The 20,214-nt window shown below is 35.9% G+C and overlaps 2 protein-coding genes and 2 long non-coding RNA genes across 7 annotated transcripts in view; 2 read left to right on the forward strand and 2 right to left on the reverse strand.

Moving 5' to 3' along the window:
- Positions 1-3,343, reverse strand: part of LOC127901778 (uncharacterized) — a 12,601-nt gene extending 9,258 nt beyond the window's left edge. Inside the window, exons 1-3 of one of the 2 annotated variants that reach the window (XM_052439477.1) lie at positions 3,160-3,343; positions 1,925-3,023; positions 1,789-1,828 (exon numbers count right to left, since the gene is read on the reverse strand). In XM_052439477.1, the coding sequence (XP_052295437.1) occupies positions 1,790-1,828; positions 1,925-3,022 (1,137 nt within the window). In that variant the 5' untranslated portion in view covers position 3,023; positions 3,160-3,343 and the 3' untranslated portion in view covers position 1,789. Of the gene's footprint in view, positions 1-856; positions 1,829-1,924; positions 3,024-3,159 lie in introns of those variants that run through there. The other variant, XM_052439476.1, reaches the window with a different exon arrangement.
- LOC102625081 (uncharacterized) overlaps positions 1-15,504 on the reverse strand; it is a 26,622-nt gene extending 11,118 nt beyond the window's left edge. For 2 of the 3 annotated variants that reach the window (XM_052439475.1, XM_025101116.2), the window contains exons 1-4: positions 14,986-15,504; positions 13,426-14,427; positions 12,573-13,307; positions 612-833 (exon numbers count right to left, since the gene is read on the reverse strand). In XM_052439475.1, the coding sequence (XP_052295435.1) occupies positions 612-833; positions 12,573-13,307; positions 13,426-14,421 (1,953 nt within the window). In that variant the 5' untranslated portion in view covers positions 14,422-14,427; positions 14,986-15,504. Of the gene's footprint in view, positions 1-611; positions 834-7,774; positions 8,892-11,323; positions 11,546-12,572; positions 13,308-13,425; positions 14,428-14,985 lie in introns of those variants that run through there. The other variant, XM_052439474.1, reaches the window with a different exon arrangement.
- Positions 3,646-6,860, forward strand: LOC102624518 (uncharacterized). Its single transcript, XR_371230.3, has 2 exons — positions 3,646-5,009; positions 6,038-6,860. It is a non-coding gene; the product is annotated as an uncharacterized LOC102624518 (long non-coding RNA).
- Positions 15,505-16,148: 644 nt separating the features above from the next.
- On the forward strand, positions 16,149-17,486 carry LOC127901779 (uncharacterized). The gene is made up of 2 exons (XR_008054097.1): positions 16,149-16,733; positions 16,929-17,486. It is a non-coding gene; the product is annotated as an uncharacterized LOC127901779 (long non-coding RNA).
- Positions 17,487-20,214: the final 2,728 nt, after the last annotated feature.

Below are 20,214 nucleotides of genomic sequence, written 5' to 3' on the forward strand. Positions count from 1 at the left end.
CTCTCACTCACGTGCTCACCAATTAGGCTTGCACTAGGATTCCTTTTTCCAATTGTAAAAGCCAAGTGTGGGCCCCTTTACGTTGCTTTCCATCCATTTATCTTCTTTGTCCGCATGTGCATGGGTAAATGAATTTGTTGAATTCGGTTTCTTGGCTTGATTTCCACATGCATGTACGTCTAATTTCTTCCAAAAATCAATTAATCTTTAATGCTTACAAATTGAACTCCTTTATGTTCTTTTTATTCATAATCTCCAATTAATTCCCTATTCAATAAAATAATTCAATTAATTAAAAATAACAAATAAATATAGCTAACAATTATTTAATTAATGGTAAAATATGTATGTATTATATGCTCATCACTCATCTATAGTTCAAACTGAGCAATAGTTTGCATTAAGTAGGTTTGAATTAAGTAGGTTTGCAGAATTTCAAATGTCATAATTTATAAATTATATTGATAGCTGCGACTAGAATTATATTCCAAAAATTTGAAAGCATAGGGAGAAAGAAGCATAAAATAGATTCTCAATTTGGCAGAAGATATGAATATTTATCACTAAAAGAGATTCTACAAATTCTTAGTTTGAAAGCTCATGAGACTTACTTGAAACTCCTTGGCGTTGCTGCCTGAACGTCGAGCGTGGACAAAATCTCTAGATAATAGAAATGGTCGTCTCTCAGGAACAGAATCAATTTCAAAGGCTACAAAGAGTTTATCATCCTTCTCATCACTCTCCTCCAGATTCTTGTTCTTGAGTGACTTATCATATATTGCAGCTTTATGCAACTCCAATGTGACATTGAATAACTGAAAACCGCTCCACTTCTGATCAAATCAAAGCCATTATTATATCTAAACACAATTAGGAAGTATGATAGAAAGCACTTGGATGAAACTGTAATGTTTTTGGTCCATAGACGCATCTTGCATTCAATCATTTAAAACATGTAAGATTCCTAAAAGTCACTTTTGTACCAAATATTGTTATCTTCTATGAACAGTCGATATGGGCTGTATGTACAGAGTAAGTTGCAGCTAAAGCAGTCCACTAGGGTTGCCTATCTCTGTTAAATTGCCTACCAACACAAAATGCACCAAGATTATCAATAACATCAGAATGTTACTAATTTGGTGCTTTGATGTTTTCACTTACTCGCAAATCTAAACAGGCTTGTCTCGAGAAGCCTAATTGGTAAATCTAACGACAAACTGAGACACAGATATAAAATATAAAATCATGTATCTCCAGTAAAACATGTTTGATGGTTGCTAATTACAGCACCCATATGATGTTTTATCGTATACAAGGTAAGCTCAAACATTCCAAAGGGGGTAGTAATGCACGAACCACAACAAAGGTGTCTTCCACCGAACAGCCACAGCACACAATATACGTTTGGTAGCAATGAAGTTATGTATAATGTATATGTATATGTATATAAATAGATATACATATATATTAGGGTTCTATCATTTTGAGGTCACTCATGAGGTATGCATGACCAAGAATCAAGGGATCAATTTTGAAGGGAATGATATAAATATCCTAAGATATTAAGTGATCATTTAGTAGAAGATCACCCCAACAATAATTTAACCTTATTTAATGATGATCACGGAGAAAGGTAGAAGAGACAAGCTAGAGACAGGCCATTGAGCTAAAGAGTGCAATTTGAGAGAATTTGAGCCAAGATTTCAAGCTTAGAGGGTTCTTGCAACGTGATCGCAGGGAATTTTCTGGCTTTGTGATCATCTTCCAACTAGAAGTCAGTAGCACAACCTTAGCTTGTCGATTTACCGCACATAATCTGAGTATGTATCTAAAATCGAATTTTATGAGTTTTATGTTCATTCTTGCTTGCACGAAATGATACTAGAAAGAATAACATGCAAAAAGGTCACTGTTAATTAATCACCTCAATGTAGAAATCCTCAGCGTACAGCAGAGCAGCAAAGTAGTCTTTGTAAGTCGATGGAGACATTGGCTTCTGCAAAACGTCAGGCACGATGTCTTTCTTGATCAAATCTTCAATATCCTCAGGAATCTTGTAATTAGAGGCACCCTTCTCGACCAATATATAGCGATCATTTTCCTGCTGATATTTTGAATCAGGAGGAAGCGGAGAAAGGGTAAGCTGAGAAGATGAAGGCGCCTTCTGAGACAATGGATTCTTCAAATCTTCAGGCTCAATATCTTTCTCGATCGGACTTTCAATATCCTTGGGATAGTTAGCTTTCATCTGGTCCTCCGTTGGATTAAAGCAGAATGGGCACCGAGTGGGCTTAGAGGACTGAGGGGCTTTTGGGAATGATGCGCCCTTCGGAACCCGTGTATTATTAGATTTCATCTGCTCATTTGTTGGATTAAAGCAGAGTGGACACTGAGTGGGCTTAGAGGACTCAGGGGTGCTCGGGGATGATGAAGTTGGCACGGAGGGAGATTGAGATGGACCACATGAAGATGGAGATTGCTTAGCAGATGATCGAGGTTGATCAGAAGTAAGGGGAGGTGCCACGGGTGTAGAGAACGAGGAGCATGCTTTAGAAGAAGGAATTGAAGGTTTAGGACTAGAAGATGATGGTGGAGGTTCAGTTGGAGATACGGATGGCTTAGAAGAAACTGATGCGGGTTTAGGGAGTGATGGCTTAGAGGAAAATGGAGGTTGTGATGTTCTATATTTCAATCTCGAGGACGCTTCATCAGTTCCTTCCATAAACTTGTTAACATATTCTGATTCAATAGACACAGCTCCACTCCTTTTTGTAGTTGAGCTACTAGTTGGTAAATTCGGGTAATTATCGTAGTACTTGATTTGGGTTCGATCAGATTGGTCTTGCCGATCGTTATTCTCATAACTAGAATTCCTAACAGAAGTGTTAAGTGAAGCTGATCCGTGTGAAGGGTCTCCCTTCGAAATCTTACTTTCAGTTCCATGATCTTGGTCGCTTGAAATGTATCGCAAAATTTTACCTAACACATACACTGCGCAGCCTATGAACATCCACTTAAACATCCTGCGGCGAAAGCAAAATAAAGAAGATTGAACACCATTAAAGAAATCAATAAACTCATGCATGACTCTGTAAGTGCTAGTAAGATGAAACTATCCTGAAATCAAAATAAGTGAAGATCAAAAGCACGATTGATTACCTCCTGGTTCTTTTGTTACAGATGAGAATACTGGAACACAATTACACAAGTGGTTTTTCAGTTTAATCTTCCTTTCCAAAGAACGACTTACACACAGTATAAAAGGCACTCCAACACAACTCAAGAATCCAGAAGTTAAAAGCTTTGCATGGGAGATGAAAGCATATTGTTTCTTGCATAGAAAACTCAACCAAGTGAGGCCACGTCATCATGTGGACCCATGTGCGGCATATAAATAGAGTGGATGAGAGTTGTCAGTAAGCTGAAAAAGTTTTTTTTTTTAATTGAACAAGACTCTTAACTGTAGGAGGTTCCACTTCTATACTGCCACGCACGTCTCTTATTCTTCTCCGGGTTAATTAATTAGATGCCAACTTTTAAATTAAGTCCAAGCAAAAAGCTAATTTTGTGGCATGATATTCTCTCATCCCATAATATGCTTATTCTGATTAACCCTCTTGCGGTTCTTAATCTGTTATGCCGCTGGTGAGCACACCGAACAGCAAGGTTTCCACACTTTTCAAGCAAGTGCAAGCTCCCAGAATTTTAAAGAAACGAGTGAATGGCAAGAGAGAATAGAGAGAAAATTTCAGAGAAGAAGAAGAAACTGAGTCCAGAATTTTATATATATCCCATCAAATACAACCATGGAAATACTTATAGCAGCAAGAATATGCTCACAGCTGTCAAAACTAAATAACAACCTCTCTCTATAACAAAGAATTATTCTCTAAATAGCTAAAGCCGTTAGAAACCGAATCCTCTGCTCATATATGCTCAGTGTGTGTAATCCTTGAACCATTTGGGAGGCTTCCTTACGCGACTTGGCTTGATGTTATCTTGGGGTCGGTTTTGGATAGCCTCACTTGAGTTTGCCTGGGCCTTTTCCTCGCTATTGATAGAGCTAGCTGAGTTGGGCTTGTCTAACTGTAATATTGGGGTTGTATCATAATCCTTATTCCTTAACAAACGAACTAAAAGATTCTAACATCAACATATCGTTTCACCCATTAAAAGACGCCTCCAAAATCCAAATCCAATCTTGATCGACAAGATGAATCTACTGGCAAAAGATGCCTCCAAACCAATATTGGTGGTTATGATACTTCTACCGGCAAAATCGAAGTAGTCAGCCCGCTCAAGCGCATGAGTTCTATTATGATAGTCAGAACAGAACTAAAATGGAGACAGAAAATGCAACGACCTGCACACAATTTATGAAGATTTCAATTTTTGTTGATTCATGAGAAAGAAAACATTCAATCATCATGGAATGCATGAACTAGATAGAGCAACTAGTACGAAAATAACAAATCAATTAATCTTGCAGTCAGACAATTACAACAAGGCATTGTACCAAATTCACGAGAGGAAAACTAAGTTATAATAGAGGTTGCTGTTGCTGCAATAGCAGATAAGATTTACGACAACAGAAGGATAAAAGAGTTCATCTCAAAGTTTACACCATTGTAATGAACATTGGGTCAGAACTGCTATAGGCCTCGGTCACACGAAGTCTCTCAAAATATGACATCCTTAACCAATTATTCCGAGCAATATCAGTGCAGAACCAACTTGTACTGTAATATCTCAATTCTCTTAATGGTATTTTAGTCTTTTCAATTTGTTAGTGGTCTTTGTATTTTAGTATAAAAAGAATAAGATGCTTTGCCTTTATCATTGAAGAGAGAGAAAGAGATCGGCTAAAAAAAAGAAAGAAAGAAGAAGAGAGCAAAGAGAGAGAAGAAGAGAAAAAGAGAAGAAGTCTTCTTCGTCAAATGGCCCTAAGCAACACATGAGATCAAAGTTGTGTAATTTGAATTTGATATTATGTTGGGAGAAGATTAGAGGTAAATTTCAATTCTTGGTTTTTGTTAATTTATTATGAAGAAGTATGATTAGATAATTGTAGTAGAAATAGAAATTTAAAATTTTGCAGAAAATATGCTGACAATGAGTTATTTCGAAAATCATAGTAATTTGTACATATTGATTTTGATTCTGGATTTTGGATATGTTAAATTAGACATCTTCAAGAATATTTTGAAGTTTGTTTCGACTAATCATATAAGAATTCAATTTATTACGATTTTTTTAACTCAAGTCTAAAAACCTGAAAATTTCTAATTTCAGTGAAGAACATGAATTACGAAACTATTTTACCGAAGCTAGATTTATTCAAAAATGATGAAATTTGGACTAGTGATTTTTATGTATGTCTAGAGTGATTTAGGAAAATTTCATGATTTTATGATAAAACAAAAAATTGTTTTGTACTTTTAAAACAAATATGTTCGAAACAGAAAACTATTTGACAAAATTGATGATGTTTGAAACGTAATTATTTTCAAAAGTTTTTGAAGGAATTAAGCTATGAAGGTTTAAGCATTGAATTTCTAATATGTCAGCATATGCCTTGTAAAATTTGATGCTATTAGAGTTTATGATTATAATGTGATTATATCTAATCAGAGTTTTGTTAATGATTTTTAGGTCGATTATATCAATATGCATTTTTTATACGTGGATGCCAAGACATAAGTAAACTAAACTTCTAAATGAATCATAATAAACAATATGTACATGTTTGACAAGTTTAAAAAACCTATATTTGATATGTACGGATATGAATTTATATGATTTTGCCTATGTATTTACGTGATGTGTTATTATGTGTTTAGCTAAATTATGTGGACAGCAGAAAGTATATGCGAGAGTTCATTCGCACAAGAATGAATATGCATTAAGTTTTGTATGAAATGAGAAAGTGGACAATATCTTTCTTGATTAGACTTTCAATATCCTTAGGGATCATGTAAATAGGTGATGTCCCTTTTTGAATCCATGTATATTTAGCTTTCTTCTATTGATTTGTTAGATTAAAGCTGAGTGAAGATAGAGTGGGCTTACAGGACTGAGGAGCTTTTTGGGATGATGAAGTTGGCATGGAAGGAGATTGAGATAAACCACATAAAGATGCAGTTGACTTAGCTGATGATCAAGGTTGATCAGAAGTCGATGAAGATGCTACAGGTCTATAGAATGGTGAAGATGCTGGTGATCGAGGTTGACCAGAAGTCGAGATGCTGCAGGTCTATAGAATGGTGAAGACGCTGAGGATCGAGGTTAATCAGAACTAAGTGGAGATGCTGCGGGTCTACAGAATGATGAAGATGCCGATGTTCGAGGTCGATCAGAAGTAAGTGGAGATGCTGCAGGCCTAGAGAATGGTGAAGAAGCTGATGATCGAGGTTGATCAGAACTAAGTGGAGATGCTACAGGTCTAGAGAATGATGAAGATTCTGCAGGTCTAGAGAACGATGAAGATGCTTCATTATTCTCAAGACTAGAATTCCTAACAGAAGTGTTGTAGGAAGGTGATCCGAGTGAAGGGTCTATCTCTGAAGTCTCATTACTAGTTCCATGATCTTGGTCCTCGAAAATGTATAGCAAAATTTCGCCTAATGCACACACACTGCCGGACAACATCAACTTTATACGTCTTGGTGAGGAAGAAGAAACAATGAAGTTACTGTGTAATGCATTTAATCAAATTGACATTATCCAAATGATGAAAATCAGAAACTGAAGTTTCTCTGTAACCAAGATTACTTATAGTGGAAATCAGGGGGGCCAATTAGAGGATAAATGAACCCATAAAAAAATTGTTGATTAGTAATGTAAGAGAATTTTAAACATCATTTGATAAAATTTAAGCAATCATACTGAACCAAAGTGCATGAGAAAATGTAAAATCGTATTATATTAGTACAAGTTAATTGAATGTTAAAAGTATGTGGACAGAAGATTAAGCTCCCCTAAAAACAGAAGAACTAGCAATCAAATAAAGCATGCATGACTCTATGTTCAAGTAAGATGAAACTCAAACTATTCTTCCATAAGATGAAAAGATTTTAATTCTTGAAATAAAAATTAATGAAGATCAAATGCAATATAATTACCATTTGGTTCTTGAGCAGATCAAGAATGCTAGTAGTCAAGGATCCGTTTTTTATTTTTATTTGTACTAAAGACAATTTTTGTGAAAGCACTAAAGAAGAGTCCAAAGGCAAAGCACTTTACTGCAGGAGAAGATGAGGAAAAACTTGTGTGCGTGTGTATATAAATCCATATAGTATGGACTATGTCACAGATTCTGTTTGTAATATAGCAAATGGAAAGCTTGCACGCGTGTTGGATGAGAGAGAAAAAGCTGCTGATGCAAGGTCATGCAAGCTTACCCTGCCAAAGCTGTTACTTGCAGAAGCCGCAACTTAGCCTCATCCATATTTATAGACACCCACACGAGCATAATATTTCTGGCTTTGAGTGAAATAAACCCAGCCAAAGAGAGGACCGAGACCACGTAATTTTAACAAAAAGTGCAAGTGGGGCCGCGTACATCTTCATGTAGATCCACATGACTTGTTTTTCTCATTTCAAAGACTTCATTACAAAGTGCAACTTATTCTTTGAATGGATCATCAATGAATTCCGATCATATTAAAAAATAAAAATAAGTAAAACCAGAACGCGCTTAGTTTATTGTCACAGGGCCTCTTGCTTAGTGGTGTATTAATCAGCTTGAGTTTTATGGGCTAATTTTCTCGGTCAATGAATGAGAACAGTCTAATCTTTGTATATAAACACTAACAAGTATTGAACTCTCAGAGGAAACGTTCTCGCATCTACACATACACAACGCAAGTAGTAACAACATCATGAGCAGCAAATTAGTTACAGGAGAGGTTTCTGTTAGTTACTCCGCTACCAGACTGATATGGGGGAATGGAAGAAAGCTATCCGACTTCTTCTGTGAAAAGTTGAGAGAAGAACATTGAGTTGCAACTCCTATATGCCTCGGTCAGACAAAGTCTTTCAAAATACGACATCTTTAATCCATTCTTCCTAGCAATATCCGATCGAACCCTACTTGGACTGTTATGGGGAGCACCAGTGACTATTACTCTTGTGTTCTCGTTAGCCAAATTACCAAGAACTATCATTGTCTCTGGCTCGGTGGCAGACGACGCGTCTATGAGAAAAATGTGACTAAAATGCCCAGCAGTTATTCCTTGATTATGAAGGCGAAAGCTACTCACAAAAGTTGAAGATATCACCTTATATTGCCTCAGTTCCTCAAGTGGAGGACAAGAAAAACACTCCCGTTCAACAAGTGATACCTGAAAGATTTCATCTGATACCCCATCCGCTTCTCTGAATGCAGCATTGGCTCGAAACATTTCTGATGCCGGAATATCCTTCATCAAACATTCCATTAGCTTATCACAAGTTCTGTTCCAAGGAGCACATATAAGAATTCGACTCTTAGGCGAGCGCCGACGAATTTGGAGCACTGCTTCTCGAACAACATTTCCAGTTTTTGAAAGTACAAAATTATTACAGAGTGGACCCTCTAGAAGATAAGGTGACTGGCCCTCAAAGCTTAATATCTGATGCACTGCAGAATTGCTATCCGAATCAAGTTTATAATTGCTATAAGGACAAAGTGATGGGTAAGGGATGCTCTTTCTGGAGGCACAATCAGGAAAAAGGTAGTTCCTGAATAAAGAATCTGATGCATCTGCAACTGCTTCGTGAGCCCGTTTCAAACAGACTCTGTTGAATGAGAAGCTAACATCATATTTGTGGTTGGGTTGATGCTGAGAATGAAAATCTTCTTCAAATTCAACTAAAACAGTAGTCCACTTAACCACTCGATAAAGGAAACCCTGGTCAGGATTTGCGAACATAAATATTCTGGAAAAGATGGAAATATGAACAAACAATAAACAACAAACAAAATGATTGAATGACGATGACCTAGCTAGTTTTGATGTTATCAATTTGTACCAATCCTTTCAAGATTAACCAGATGGAAAATGATCCAGATATGTACAAAAAATAGTTTCAAAGTTACATGACCAGCAAAATGCTAAGCTTACTGGGTGTCCTTGTGCGAAATTATAATCTATCTTAAAACAGAGCATTTGTTCTTTAATCTGAAGTTCAAACCAAAAAAATGGTTGGTTACATAAAAATCGAAAGGAATGGCCAAATTAGATGCCACTTATACGTAAAAAGTTTATGCACTTGATCACTTGTATGAAATTCAAGAGATAGTCTTGTTAACTTATCAGGGACTACAGAACATGAATCTGTCAGGTCCAGTTGTTGAGTTAGGAATAAGTTTAATTTTGAATTTTTATTTCTCCTTATTTATTTTGGCTAATTGATTTAGTTTTCATCACTTATTAGTAGCAGATCTCTCTTCGGTTAGAAGTTGTATTTTTGGTTCTTTGTTGGCTAAAATAAATAGGACTAAAACTATGTATTTTATTATGATTTTTATTGAGATAACAAAAAATGGGTATCTCCCTCACTTCTATCCATCTCTTTTTCCACACTTGGACTTTTCTCTCTACTCACTTTCTGATGCAGCGGAAGTTTAATGTTCAAAATATTCCGTTGATTCTAGAGAATACCGGAATAAAAGAACAACTAAATTCACGTTGATTCAAAAGAATACCGCGAATTTAGGGGTTAAGGCTCGTTGATTCCGCAGAATACCGAGAATTAACTGTTCAAATACTCACAAAGAGATTTGAAAATTGAAATGTTATTGAACTCAAAATTCTCTGCTTTCAAAGGCTACAAGAGGGAGCTATTTATAGTAGTAGTAATTATCCTAATTCATGAAGTAAAACAAAATCCTAAATTGAAAGGGAAACAAAATTCTAAATTAGAAAGGAATTTAAAAGTCTTAAACTTTAGTTAATAAGGAAACTAATCCTAGTATAATAAGACTCTAAATAAGCAATACCTAAACAATAAGACTCTATATAGGAAACCAAATTAAACTAGAATACAAATTAATTGAAATATTTCTAAATATTATACATTTAAATATAATTAGAATTTCTTCAATTTCTTGCTCTGCATCATTCCCGCCAGGCTTGAGAGAATTCGTCCTCGAATTTTGTATGTTGTAGTCTTCAAGAACATCTTCATGTGCATAAGGATTAATTTTTAAAATAGAGCTTCGACATAGACAACGAACTTTAAATTTTCCAACTTTTGTAATAACGTCCATCCAATCACTCCAATAGCGTAAAATAAATTCTTCTATCAACAACTTCTCTAATAATGTCTTCTCATATTGTTCGTGTCGAACTTCAACATAGTTGAAGAAAAACAATTTCTTTTCATAATCCACTAATTGTTGAAAAATATCACAACTCTTTTTGTCTTCTTTCGGCAAATCAAGAGAACAATAAGAGATTGTATCAACGACTATCTCTCTCTCCTCCACAAGATCAAAAGATGGATGAACAATTACCTCTTCTCGTCCCACAATATCAAGATACTCATCAAATTTCGGCGATTGATCCAAATCAATGTCTTTGTGTTGAGGATTTGTTGTAGACATGAATTGCCAATTAATATTCTCCTCGGAAGGAATAATATTGTCGAAAGGAACAAAGTTACCATTTTCCTCATTATCTTCATAACAAACATCATCGTGAACAACTTCATCAAATCCATATGCATGCTTTATGGGTAAAGATCTTCATAACAAACTGATGCAGCGGAAGTTTAATGTTCAAAATATTCCGTTGATTCTAGAGAATACCGGAATAAAAGAACAACTAAATTCACGTTGATTCAAAAGAATACCGCGAACTTAGGGGTTAAGACTCGTTGATTCCACAGAATACCGAGAATTAACTGTTCAAATACTCACAAAGAGATTTGAAAATTGAAATATTATTAAACTCAAAATTCTCTGTTTTGTAAAAGCTACAAAAGACACTTATTTATACTAAGTAAGACTTATCCTAATATGATTAGAAAACCTATTTTAATAAGACTTATGCCTAAATTAGGAATATTACCCAAATAAGCAATACCTAAACAATAAGACTCTAAATAGGAAACCAAATTAAACTAGAATACAAATTAATTAAAATATTCCTAAATATTATACATTTAAATATAATTAGGATTTCTTCAATTTCTTGCTCTGCATCACTTTCACTATTCTCTACATTTTTTATTTTTTCATTCTCTATCTTTCTTTTCAATTTGGCTGATATGCACATTTGTCACCAAAGCACGGCGAGAGATTTTATAAATCAAAAGTTTGAAAGATCAGGATACTTACTTGAAACTTCTTGGATTTGCCACCTGAACGTTGTGCATAAACAAAATCTCTAGATAAAAGAAAGGGTCGCCTCTCAGGAACAGAATCAATTTCAAAGGCTACAAAGAGTTTATCATCCGTCTCATCACTCTCCTCCAGATTCTTGTTCTTGAGTGACTTATCATATATTGCAGCTTTATGCAACTCCAATGTGACATTGAATAACTGAAAACCGCTCCACTTCTGATCACAATGAAAGCCAAAAAAATTATCTAAAATGTTAGAAAAGCATGAAAAATCTTTGATGAAAGTTTTCAGTCCACAGCAACATCTAATCATCTTATTATAAAAATGTAAGCTTTGGATAGAGAAGCTTGGAAGAATACCTACAAGAATAAAGATATGACAGAATACATAAATACAAATACAACTGAACTGCATTCACTGAATAAAAGCATCTGTCCCAATAATTTGCGCCCATGGGGAATAATCTAACCAAAAAATAACAATAAAGAAACAACTTACTATTCAAAATATCAGAGTTTCCAATCTTTTTATTCATCATGCTATCTTATGTTAAGCAAAAGACGGTAAATAGATTTTGGATTTCCTTCAGTTTGTTTTCGAACCTGACTGAAATATACCTCAAGCCAACACTCTGAAAATCGTGTTCCTAAACATTTCAGTTTTAGGAAATTAGTGATGTACAAATTGCACCAATCTTGTTATAATCTGATGCAAACTAATAATTTCTCAGTGGTTTTACTAGGGGTTCTGCAAGTAACATTAATTGGGTATGGATGGCACCATTCACTATGATATAACCTAAAGAACTCTTTAATAATTTATGCCGTTTGGTTCTAAATTTCTTATACGAACAGGTTAGATAGATTCTTCAAGAGGTCCCACAACACATAAATTTGATTCAATCCAACCTGTTGCCAGTTCAAAACATATCCCTTTCAACAGAGCTCCTTAGAATTCTCAACAATCTAACCCATGACTCAACTTTGATTTATTGTATTTGTATGTACTATTTATTTTGAAAATCTATTCCATTAACATGATGTACAATTGCACATAGATGACTTCTTCCGAGACCATTTTAATTGCAGCATAACCATGAGCGAGTGGTATTGCATTAATCACAATAGATATGTCTTCAATGAAAAGCAAGTATATACATGATATGATGGTAGAAATGAGATTATCTCACATGAAATCATGCAATAAAGAAAAATGGGGATCAAAGGCATCATTTATTAATCACCTCTTCGTAGAAATCCTCAGCATATAGCAACGCAGCAAAGTAATCCTTGTAGGTAGATGGAAGCAATGGCTTCTTCAAAACTTTTGGCACAATGTCTTTCTTGATCAAATCTTCAATATCCTTGGGAATCTTGTAATTAGTTGCGCCTTTCTGAACCCATATAAAGCTAGCCTTTTTCTGCTGATTTGTTGAATCAGTGGGGAGTGGAGAAAGCGTGGGCTTAGAAGATGAGGAAGCCTTATGGAACAATGGAGAAGATGGCTTCTTCAGAACTTCATGCACAACTTCTTTCTTCATGAAATTTTCATTATTCTTGGGAGTCATGTAAACAGGTAATGTGCCCTTCTGAACCCATGTGTCATTTCCTTTTGTTTGTTGATTTGTTGAATCACTGGGGAGGGGAGAAGGAGTAGGATTAGAAGATGAAGGGGACTTATGGGATGATCGATAAGATGGCTTCGTCAAAACTTCAGGCATAGCTTCTTTCTTCATCAAATTTTCATTATTCTTATGAGTCAAGTAAACAGGCGATGTGCCCTTCTGAACCCATACACGGTTTCCTTTTGTTTGTTGATTAGTACAATCATTAGGCAGTGGAGAAAGAGCAGGCTTCAAAGATGAAGGGGTCTTCCGGGACAATGGAGAAGATGGCTTCTTCAAAACTTCAGGGGCAGCTTCTTTCTTCATCAAATTTTCACTATTCTTGGGAGGCATGTAAACAGATGATGAGCCCTCCTGAACCCATATATCCAACAACAAGAATATACAACAGATGATGGTAGAAATGAATATGTATTGCATGAAATCAAACAATAAAGTAAATCAGGAAGAAAGGACATAAGTAATTAATCACCACATGGTAGAAATCCTCGGCATATGGCAGTGCAGCAAAGTAATCTTTGTAGGTAGATGGAGACAACGGCTTCTTCAAAACGTTAGGCACAACGTCTTTCTTACTCAAATCTTCAATATCCTTAGGAATCTTGTAATTGGATGAGCCCTTCTCGACCAATAAACAGCTATCCTTTTCCTGCTGATTTGTTGAATCAGGGGGGAGGGGAGCAAGGGTAGGCTGAGAAGATGGAGGAGCCTTCTGCAACAATGGCTTATTCAAAACTTTAGGTGCAGTGTCATTCTTTGTCGAAGTAGAACCAGATGAAGATTGAGATGATTTAAAGGGAGAAAGAGATTCAGGTGGCTTAGCAGTTAATTGATGTTGATCAGAATTAAATGAATGTGGTTTGAGTGATGATAAAGACTGACTAAGAGCAGACGATGCAGGGCTAGACAATGATGAAGATGCTTTTGAAGAAGGAATTGCAGGTTTAGGGAATGATGAAGATGAATTGCTGGAAGATGATGGAGCGGGTCCTTTTGGTGATAGAAATGGCTTAGATGAAGCAGATGCAGGGTTAGGGAATGATGACAATTGTGTTAAGGACTGTGATTTATTAGGTGATGATGAACATGTGTAACAGGAGGATGAAGGTGGTGATGGTCTTGAGCTCTTTAAACTCTGAGACACTTCATTATTCCCTTTCAGTGACGATTTGTTACCATATTCTGTTTGCTGTGACATAGCATTAGGCTGCTTTGTAGTTGGCTCACTAATTGACACATTCGGATAATATTCATAGTAATAGATTTTGTTTGAATCATGTTGACGCAGAAGATCGTGATTAGTAAAGCTAGAATTCCTGACAGAAGAGTTGTGATAACTAGAATTCCCGACAGAAGAGTTGTGATTATATGTTCCAAGTAATCTCGCCCGATAGTCCCTTTCAGTATCATGATAATCTTCATCGTAACAGCAAAAAATGCATCTCAAAATTTTAACGAGCACAGACATGTTGCTCTGCAACCAAAGAACATGCATTTATACATCTTTCCTCTATTTGGTTTTATCAAGAATACAAATAAACAATAATAATAATCAGCTGCACTGAGTACATCTCTATGAAATCTAATTAACTCTACAGTCTGTTTTTAACCAAGACAACTAAAAATCAAGGAATAATTAGAGGATCAGGCATATAAATTAAATCAAACATGCAAATCAATTTATGTTTAGAGAGAGATGCAGAGAGTGATAATTTGAATCCCTATAGTTCATTTGATGAGAAATCTTAGGGTTGAAGTTTGTAACAATGAATAGATAAACTTAATTACACCAAAGAAAGTAATTATCATTCTGAAACTAAATGAATGAGAGAAGTCTTCGTCTTTGTTACACAATTAAAAATGATAAGTCTGAACAAGAAAGAGACTGCATGTTGTTGAAATGTTAAAAGTAAATTGAACCCCATTAAACACTAGAAGCTATGACTAATCTATGCACGACTGTAACCATAGGCAAAGATAATAAACTATGTTGACATCAAAGTAAATGAAGATCAAATGGAAGAAGGATTACCTTCTGGCTGTTGTGCAGATGTGGGATTATGGGGATGATTGTCGGATCAGCTTTTCTGACTTTATGTTCTTCAAATAACTCGGTGACAGTGAAAGTGAAGCACTTCAAAAGCCATGAATGAGTAGGCAGGAAAAAGAAGAGCTCGGACGTTTCTAGTATTATACAAACCCAACCAAGTATCGCCACGTCATCACTTGCGCCCGCGGCAAGGGCTTTAATGACTAGATGAGATGAGACAGTGAAAGCTGACCAAAGCGGAAATTTTGCGGAGTCCGGGGTTCCAAATTTCCAATTCCCACCAATAAAGCAATAAATGTATTATTATATTTACAATAAAAAAGATTAAAAATAAGCGAGCGTTCATATTTTGAGAGATTTTTCATTTTTGGGCTTTTAGTACGAGCGTACGAGGTTCCCCTTCCCACGTGACTTATTCTTTTAACGGATATTAGTGAATTCCGTTCATATTTAAAAATAAAAATAAGCAAAACCAGAACGCGCTTAGTTGATATTGTCACTGCGCCTCTTGCTTGGCGGTGTATTCATCGGCTTGAATTTAATGGGCTAATTTTCTTTGCCAACGGATAAGAACGGTCTAATCTTTGTATATAAAGAATTGCAAACAGCTGTCACAACCTTAAATAGATAAAAGAGTAACGAGTATTGAACTATCGTTACAGAGAAAATGTTCTCGCATCCACACATACATACACGAGGCAAGTAGTAACAACATCACGAGCAGCAGCAAATTAGTTACAGGAGAGGTTTCCGTTAGTTACCTCCACTAGCAGATTGATATGGGTGAATGGAAGACAACTATCGGATTTATTCTATGGAAGTTGACAGCCGCGAATAGAAACATTGGATGGCAACTCCTATATGCCTCGGAAAAACAAAGTCTTTCAAAATATACCATCTCTAATCCATTCTTCTTAGCAATATGAGATCGGATCCAACGTGGATGGTCATAAGAAGCACCAGAGACTATTACAGTCGTGTTCTCATTTGCCAAATTACTGAGAACTATCAGTGCATCTGGCTCGATGGTAGGCGATGCATCAACAAGAAAAATGTGACTAAAATATCCAGCAGTAATGCCTTTATTGACCAACAAGGCGTTGGCTCCATTAGCAATAGAGTCCCCTTAAGTAGCTTGATTTAATTTGTTTTTCAGTTCGAATAGTTGGGAAGTCACCTTTGTTGGGAGAATATGTGCCTTCCGATTCGAGCGAGACTTCTAATTTAAATTGTGTTACATACTTAAAAGTGTCTCCCACAGTTGAGACCCTGCGACTGCTGCTCGTGGTTAAGACCCAAAAAAAAAAAGTAATGCCTTTATTGTGAAGGCGAAAGCGACTCGCAAAAGTTGAAGATATCACCGCGTATTGTCTCAGTTGCTCAAGTGGAGGACAAGTCCCTTCAACACCTGGAAGATGTCATCTGTTACCTCATCCATTTCTCTAAATGCTATTTAGAACATTTATCATTGGATGTTGTTTTGGTGGTTTTAGAAGTTAGATTGATAAAATGCAGTTCCACCTCAATTTCACCGTAGTATCTTGTTAGTCGAATTGGGGTGTTACAGCATTGGCCTGAAACATATCTGACTCTGGAATAACCTTCGTCAAAGTTTTCATTAGCACATCACATGTTCTGTTTGAAGGAGCACATATGAGAATTCGACTATTTGGTAACCTCTGACAAATTTGGAGCACTGCTTCTCGAACAACATTTCCAGTTTTTTGAAAGTACGTACTCAAATACATCTTCATCTTGTAATTCCTTTTTTCTTTCTAGTCACAGAGTGGATCCTCCACAAGATAAGGTGGCTGGCCGCCTGGCCCTGTAAGCTCAATGTCTGACGCACTGCAGAATTGCCATCCAAATCAAGTTTACAATTGCCGTAAAAGTGAGGTTCTGACGAAGGTATATGTTTATGACAGGCAAAAACAGGGAAAAGGCAGTTCTGGAATAACTGATCTGACACAGCTGCAGTTGACTGGTGAGCCCGTTTCAAACACTCTGTTGAATGAGAAGCTAATATCATATTTGCAGTTCTGTTGGTGCTGAGAATAAAATTCCTTTTTCAAATTCAACCAACACGTTAGTACTGTTCACCACTCGACAAAGAATACCCCGGTCAGGTATTCTGGAAAAGATGGAGGTATGAAACCATAAAACAAAATGACTAAGTCCAAGCTACATTACATGTTACCACTTCGTACAAATTCAATCGAGATTAACCAGATGGAAATGGGTCTCAAACGTAGAAAAATTAGTTTCCAAATTGCATGACTGGAAAAAGATCAAATAATTTCTATCAAGGAAATATCAATCAGGCTTAGTTTGGCTCGTCACTAAACTCAATGGATGTCCTTGTGCAAAAATTATAATATGTTCTTAAACAGCGCATTTGTTCCTCAACTGAAGTTCAAACTGAAAAATAATGGTTGGATTGATAAAATTTTAATGAAACGGCCATATAAGGTCAGACTTCAATGTGTGGTCATGTAAAAAATTTATGCACTTACTCACTTGTATGAAAAATCTAGCAGAAGTTTATGTTGATTTGTTAGGATGCCACACACAACAATTAAATTATAATCTGTCAGGTTCAGTCGCTTCCATCAAAATGACACAATGATGTAGAATGAAGTTATATAGATTTAGGAAATGCTGAATAAGGAGTTACCTTGGTTGATTTATTTTTTCATCATGTATTACTAGTAGATTTCGTTTTTTGCTAAGAAGTTGATTATGGTCTGCCATTATTAGTTATCTGTTGGCCACAATAATAGGGCATTAATTTTTGTTTTATAAATGATAGTTATTGGAATAATGAAAAATGGGTATCTCCCTTTCTTCTCTCTATTTCTTTTTCCACTTACGGGCTCTTTTTTCTACTCTATCACTAATCCATCCTTTCTTATTGTCCTACCTCATGCTCCCATTCTTACAACAAGTGTGAAATTAGCAGGCTTTCAAAATTCGAATGGCATTGTTAAAATTTTATTTTGAAATGTGTAACTATAATATTACTACAAAAATTTCAAAATTTAGGGAGAAAGAGGCATAAAATAGAATTTTCAATTTGGCTTATATGCAAATCAACCACACTAAAGCACGGCAAGAGATTCTACAAATTATATGTTTGTGAGATAAGGAGACTTGCTTGAAACTTCCTTGATATTCCACCTGAACATTGTGCATAAACAAAATCCCTAGATAAGAGAAATGGCCGTTTCCCAGGAACAGAATCAATTTCGAAGGTTACAAAGAATCTAACATCTTTCTTATCATGCTTCTTCAAATGCTTGTTCTTGAGTGACTTAGCATATAGAGTAGCTTCACCTAATTCCAACGTTACATTCAATAGCTGAAAATCACTCCACTTCTGATCAAATCAAAGACATAAAATACAAGTAAAGTTCCTATAGAGAAGCACAAATAAAGATATGGGAAAAACACATAAATACAAGTACAATTGGACCCATTTAAGAAGGGAAAATGAAAATGCATCTGTCCCACCCTTATTTTTATATCTTATGAGAAAGAATTTATATTCAGTTGTTATGACCCAACCCAAACTTGGTAAAATATTGTCCGCTTTGGGCCTTAATAAGGCCCGCACGGTTTTGTTCATGGGGTGCCCATACACCCCAAAGCCAATTAATGTGTAGATCACCCCTTATATACCCAGCATCTCTCTCGTACTTTACCAATGTGAGATTTGCCTAGGGTGTCACATCAATAGTCTGTTTCTCCACAAAATCATCTAGGCAAAATATAAGAATTAAAAAAAATACTGGTCACAATATCTGAAATTTGTAATTATTTGTATTTATCATGTCATCTCATGTAAATTAAAATGCAGTAAAATATCAAAGTATACAGAAAGTCTAAAGCAACTATGGATTATGGATGTCCCGTAATTTGCTTTCCCACCTGAGTGAAGCAAACCCCAATCCAACACTCTCCAAATTATGTTTCTAAACATTTCACTATTTCAGTTCACTTGTATTAATATAATTAAGGAAAATAAGTGATGAGCAAATAGCACCAATCTTGTTAATATGATCTGATACACTGTAATAATTTCTCATTGGTTTTTCAAGGGGTTCTGTAAGGAAACTAGTTGGGCGTGGATAGCGCCATTTTTTGTAAAATAATATAATCCATTCTAATAATCTCTGCTGTTTGGTTCTATTTCTTACACGGACGGGTTAGATAGATTCTTTAAGAGGTCCCAGAATAACGGAAATCTGGCTTAATACAACCTGCTACCAGCCCAAATCATATCCTTTCTAACAGAGCTCCCTAGATTTTTTAATGCTCCCATGCGTCAACTTTGATTCATTGTAAATTGTACTGGCTATTTTGAAATCTTTTCCATAACTATGATGTACATAGATTACTTAATCAGAAACCATCTTAATTGCAGCATAACCATGAGTGAGTGGTTCGGCATTAATCAGAACAAATATGTCTTCAATGAAAAGAAATTATATACAACATATGATAGTAGAAGTGAGGTTGTATCGCGTGAAATCAGACAATAAAGTAAAACAGGAAGAAAGGGCATAATTAATTAGTCACCTCATAGTAGAAATCCTCGGCATCTAGCCGTGCAGCAAAGTAATCTTTGTAGGTAGAGGGAGACAATGGCTTCTTCAAAACGTCAGGCACAATGTCTTTCTTAACCAAATCTTCAATATCCTTAGGAATCTTGTAATTGGATGCGCCCTTCTCAACCAATAAATAGCTATCATTTTTCTGCTGATTTGTTGAATCAGAAGGGAATGGAGAAAGGGTAGGCTGAGAAGATGAAGGAGCCTTCTGAGACAACGGCTTCTTCAAAACTTTAGGCACTGCGTCTTTCGTCGTCAAAGTAGAACCAGATAGAGATTGAGAGGATTTACGGGGAGATGGAGATGCTGGTGGCTTAGCACGTAATTGATGTTGTTCAGAATTAAATGAAGGTGGTTTAGGTGATGATAAAGATTGACTGAGAGCAGACAGTGCAGGGTTAGACAACGACAAAGATGCTTGGGATGAAGGATGCAGGTTATGAAGTGCTAGAAGATGACAGTGGGGGCCCTTTTGGTGATAGAAATGGCGTAGACAAAGCAGATGCAGGTTCGGGGAATGATGACAATTGTGTCAAGGACTGTGATTTATTAGGTGATGATGAACATGTGTAATAGGAGGATGAAGGTGGTGGTGGTCTTG

Source organism: Citrus sinensis, chromosome 4 (genome assembly GCF_022201045.2).
Source record: "Citrus sinensis cultivar Valencia sweet orange chromosome 4, DVS_A1.0, whole genome shotgun sequence".
Classification (NCBI taxonomy): Eukaryota; Viridiplantae; Streptophyta; class Magnoliopsida; order Sapindales; family Rutaceae; genus Citrus; species Citrus sinensis.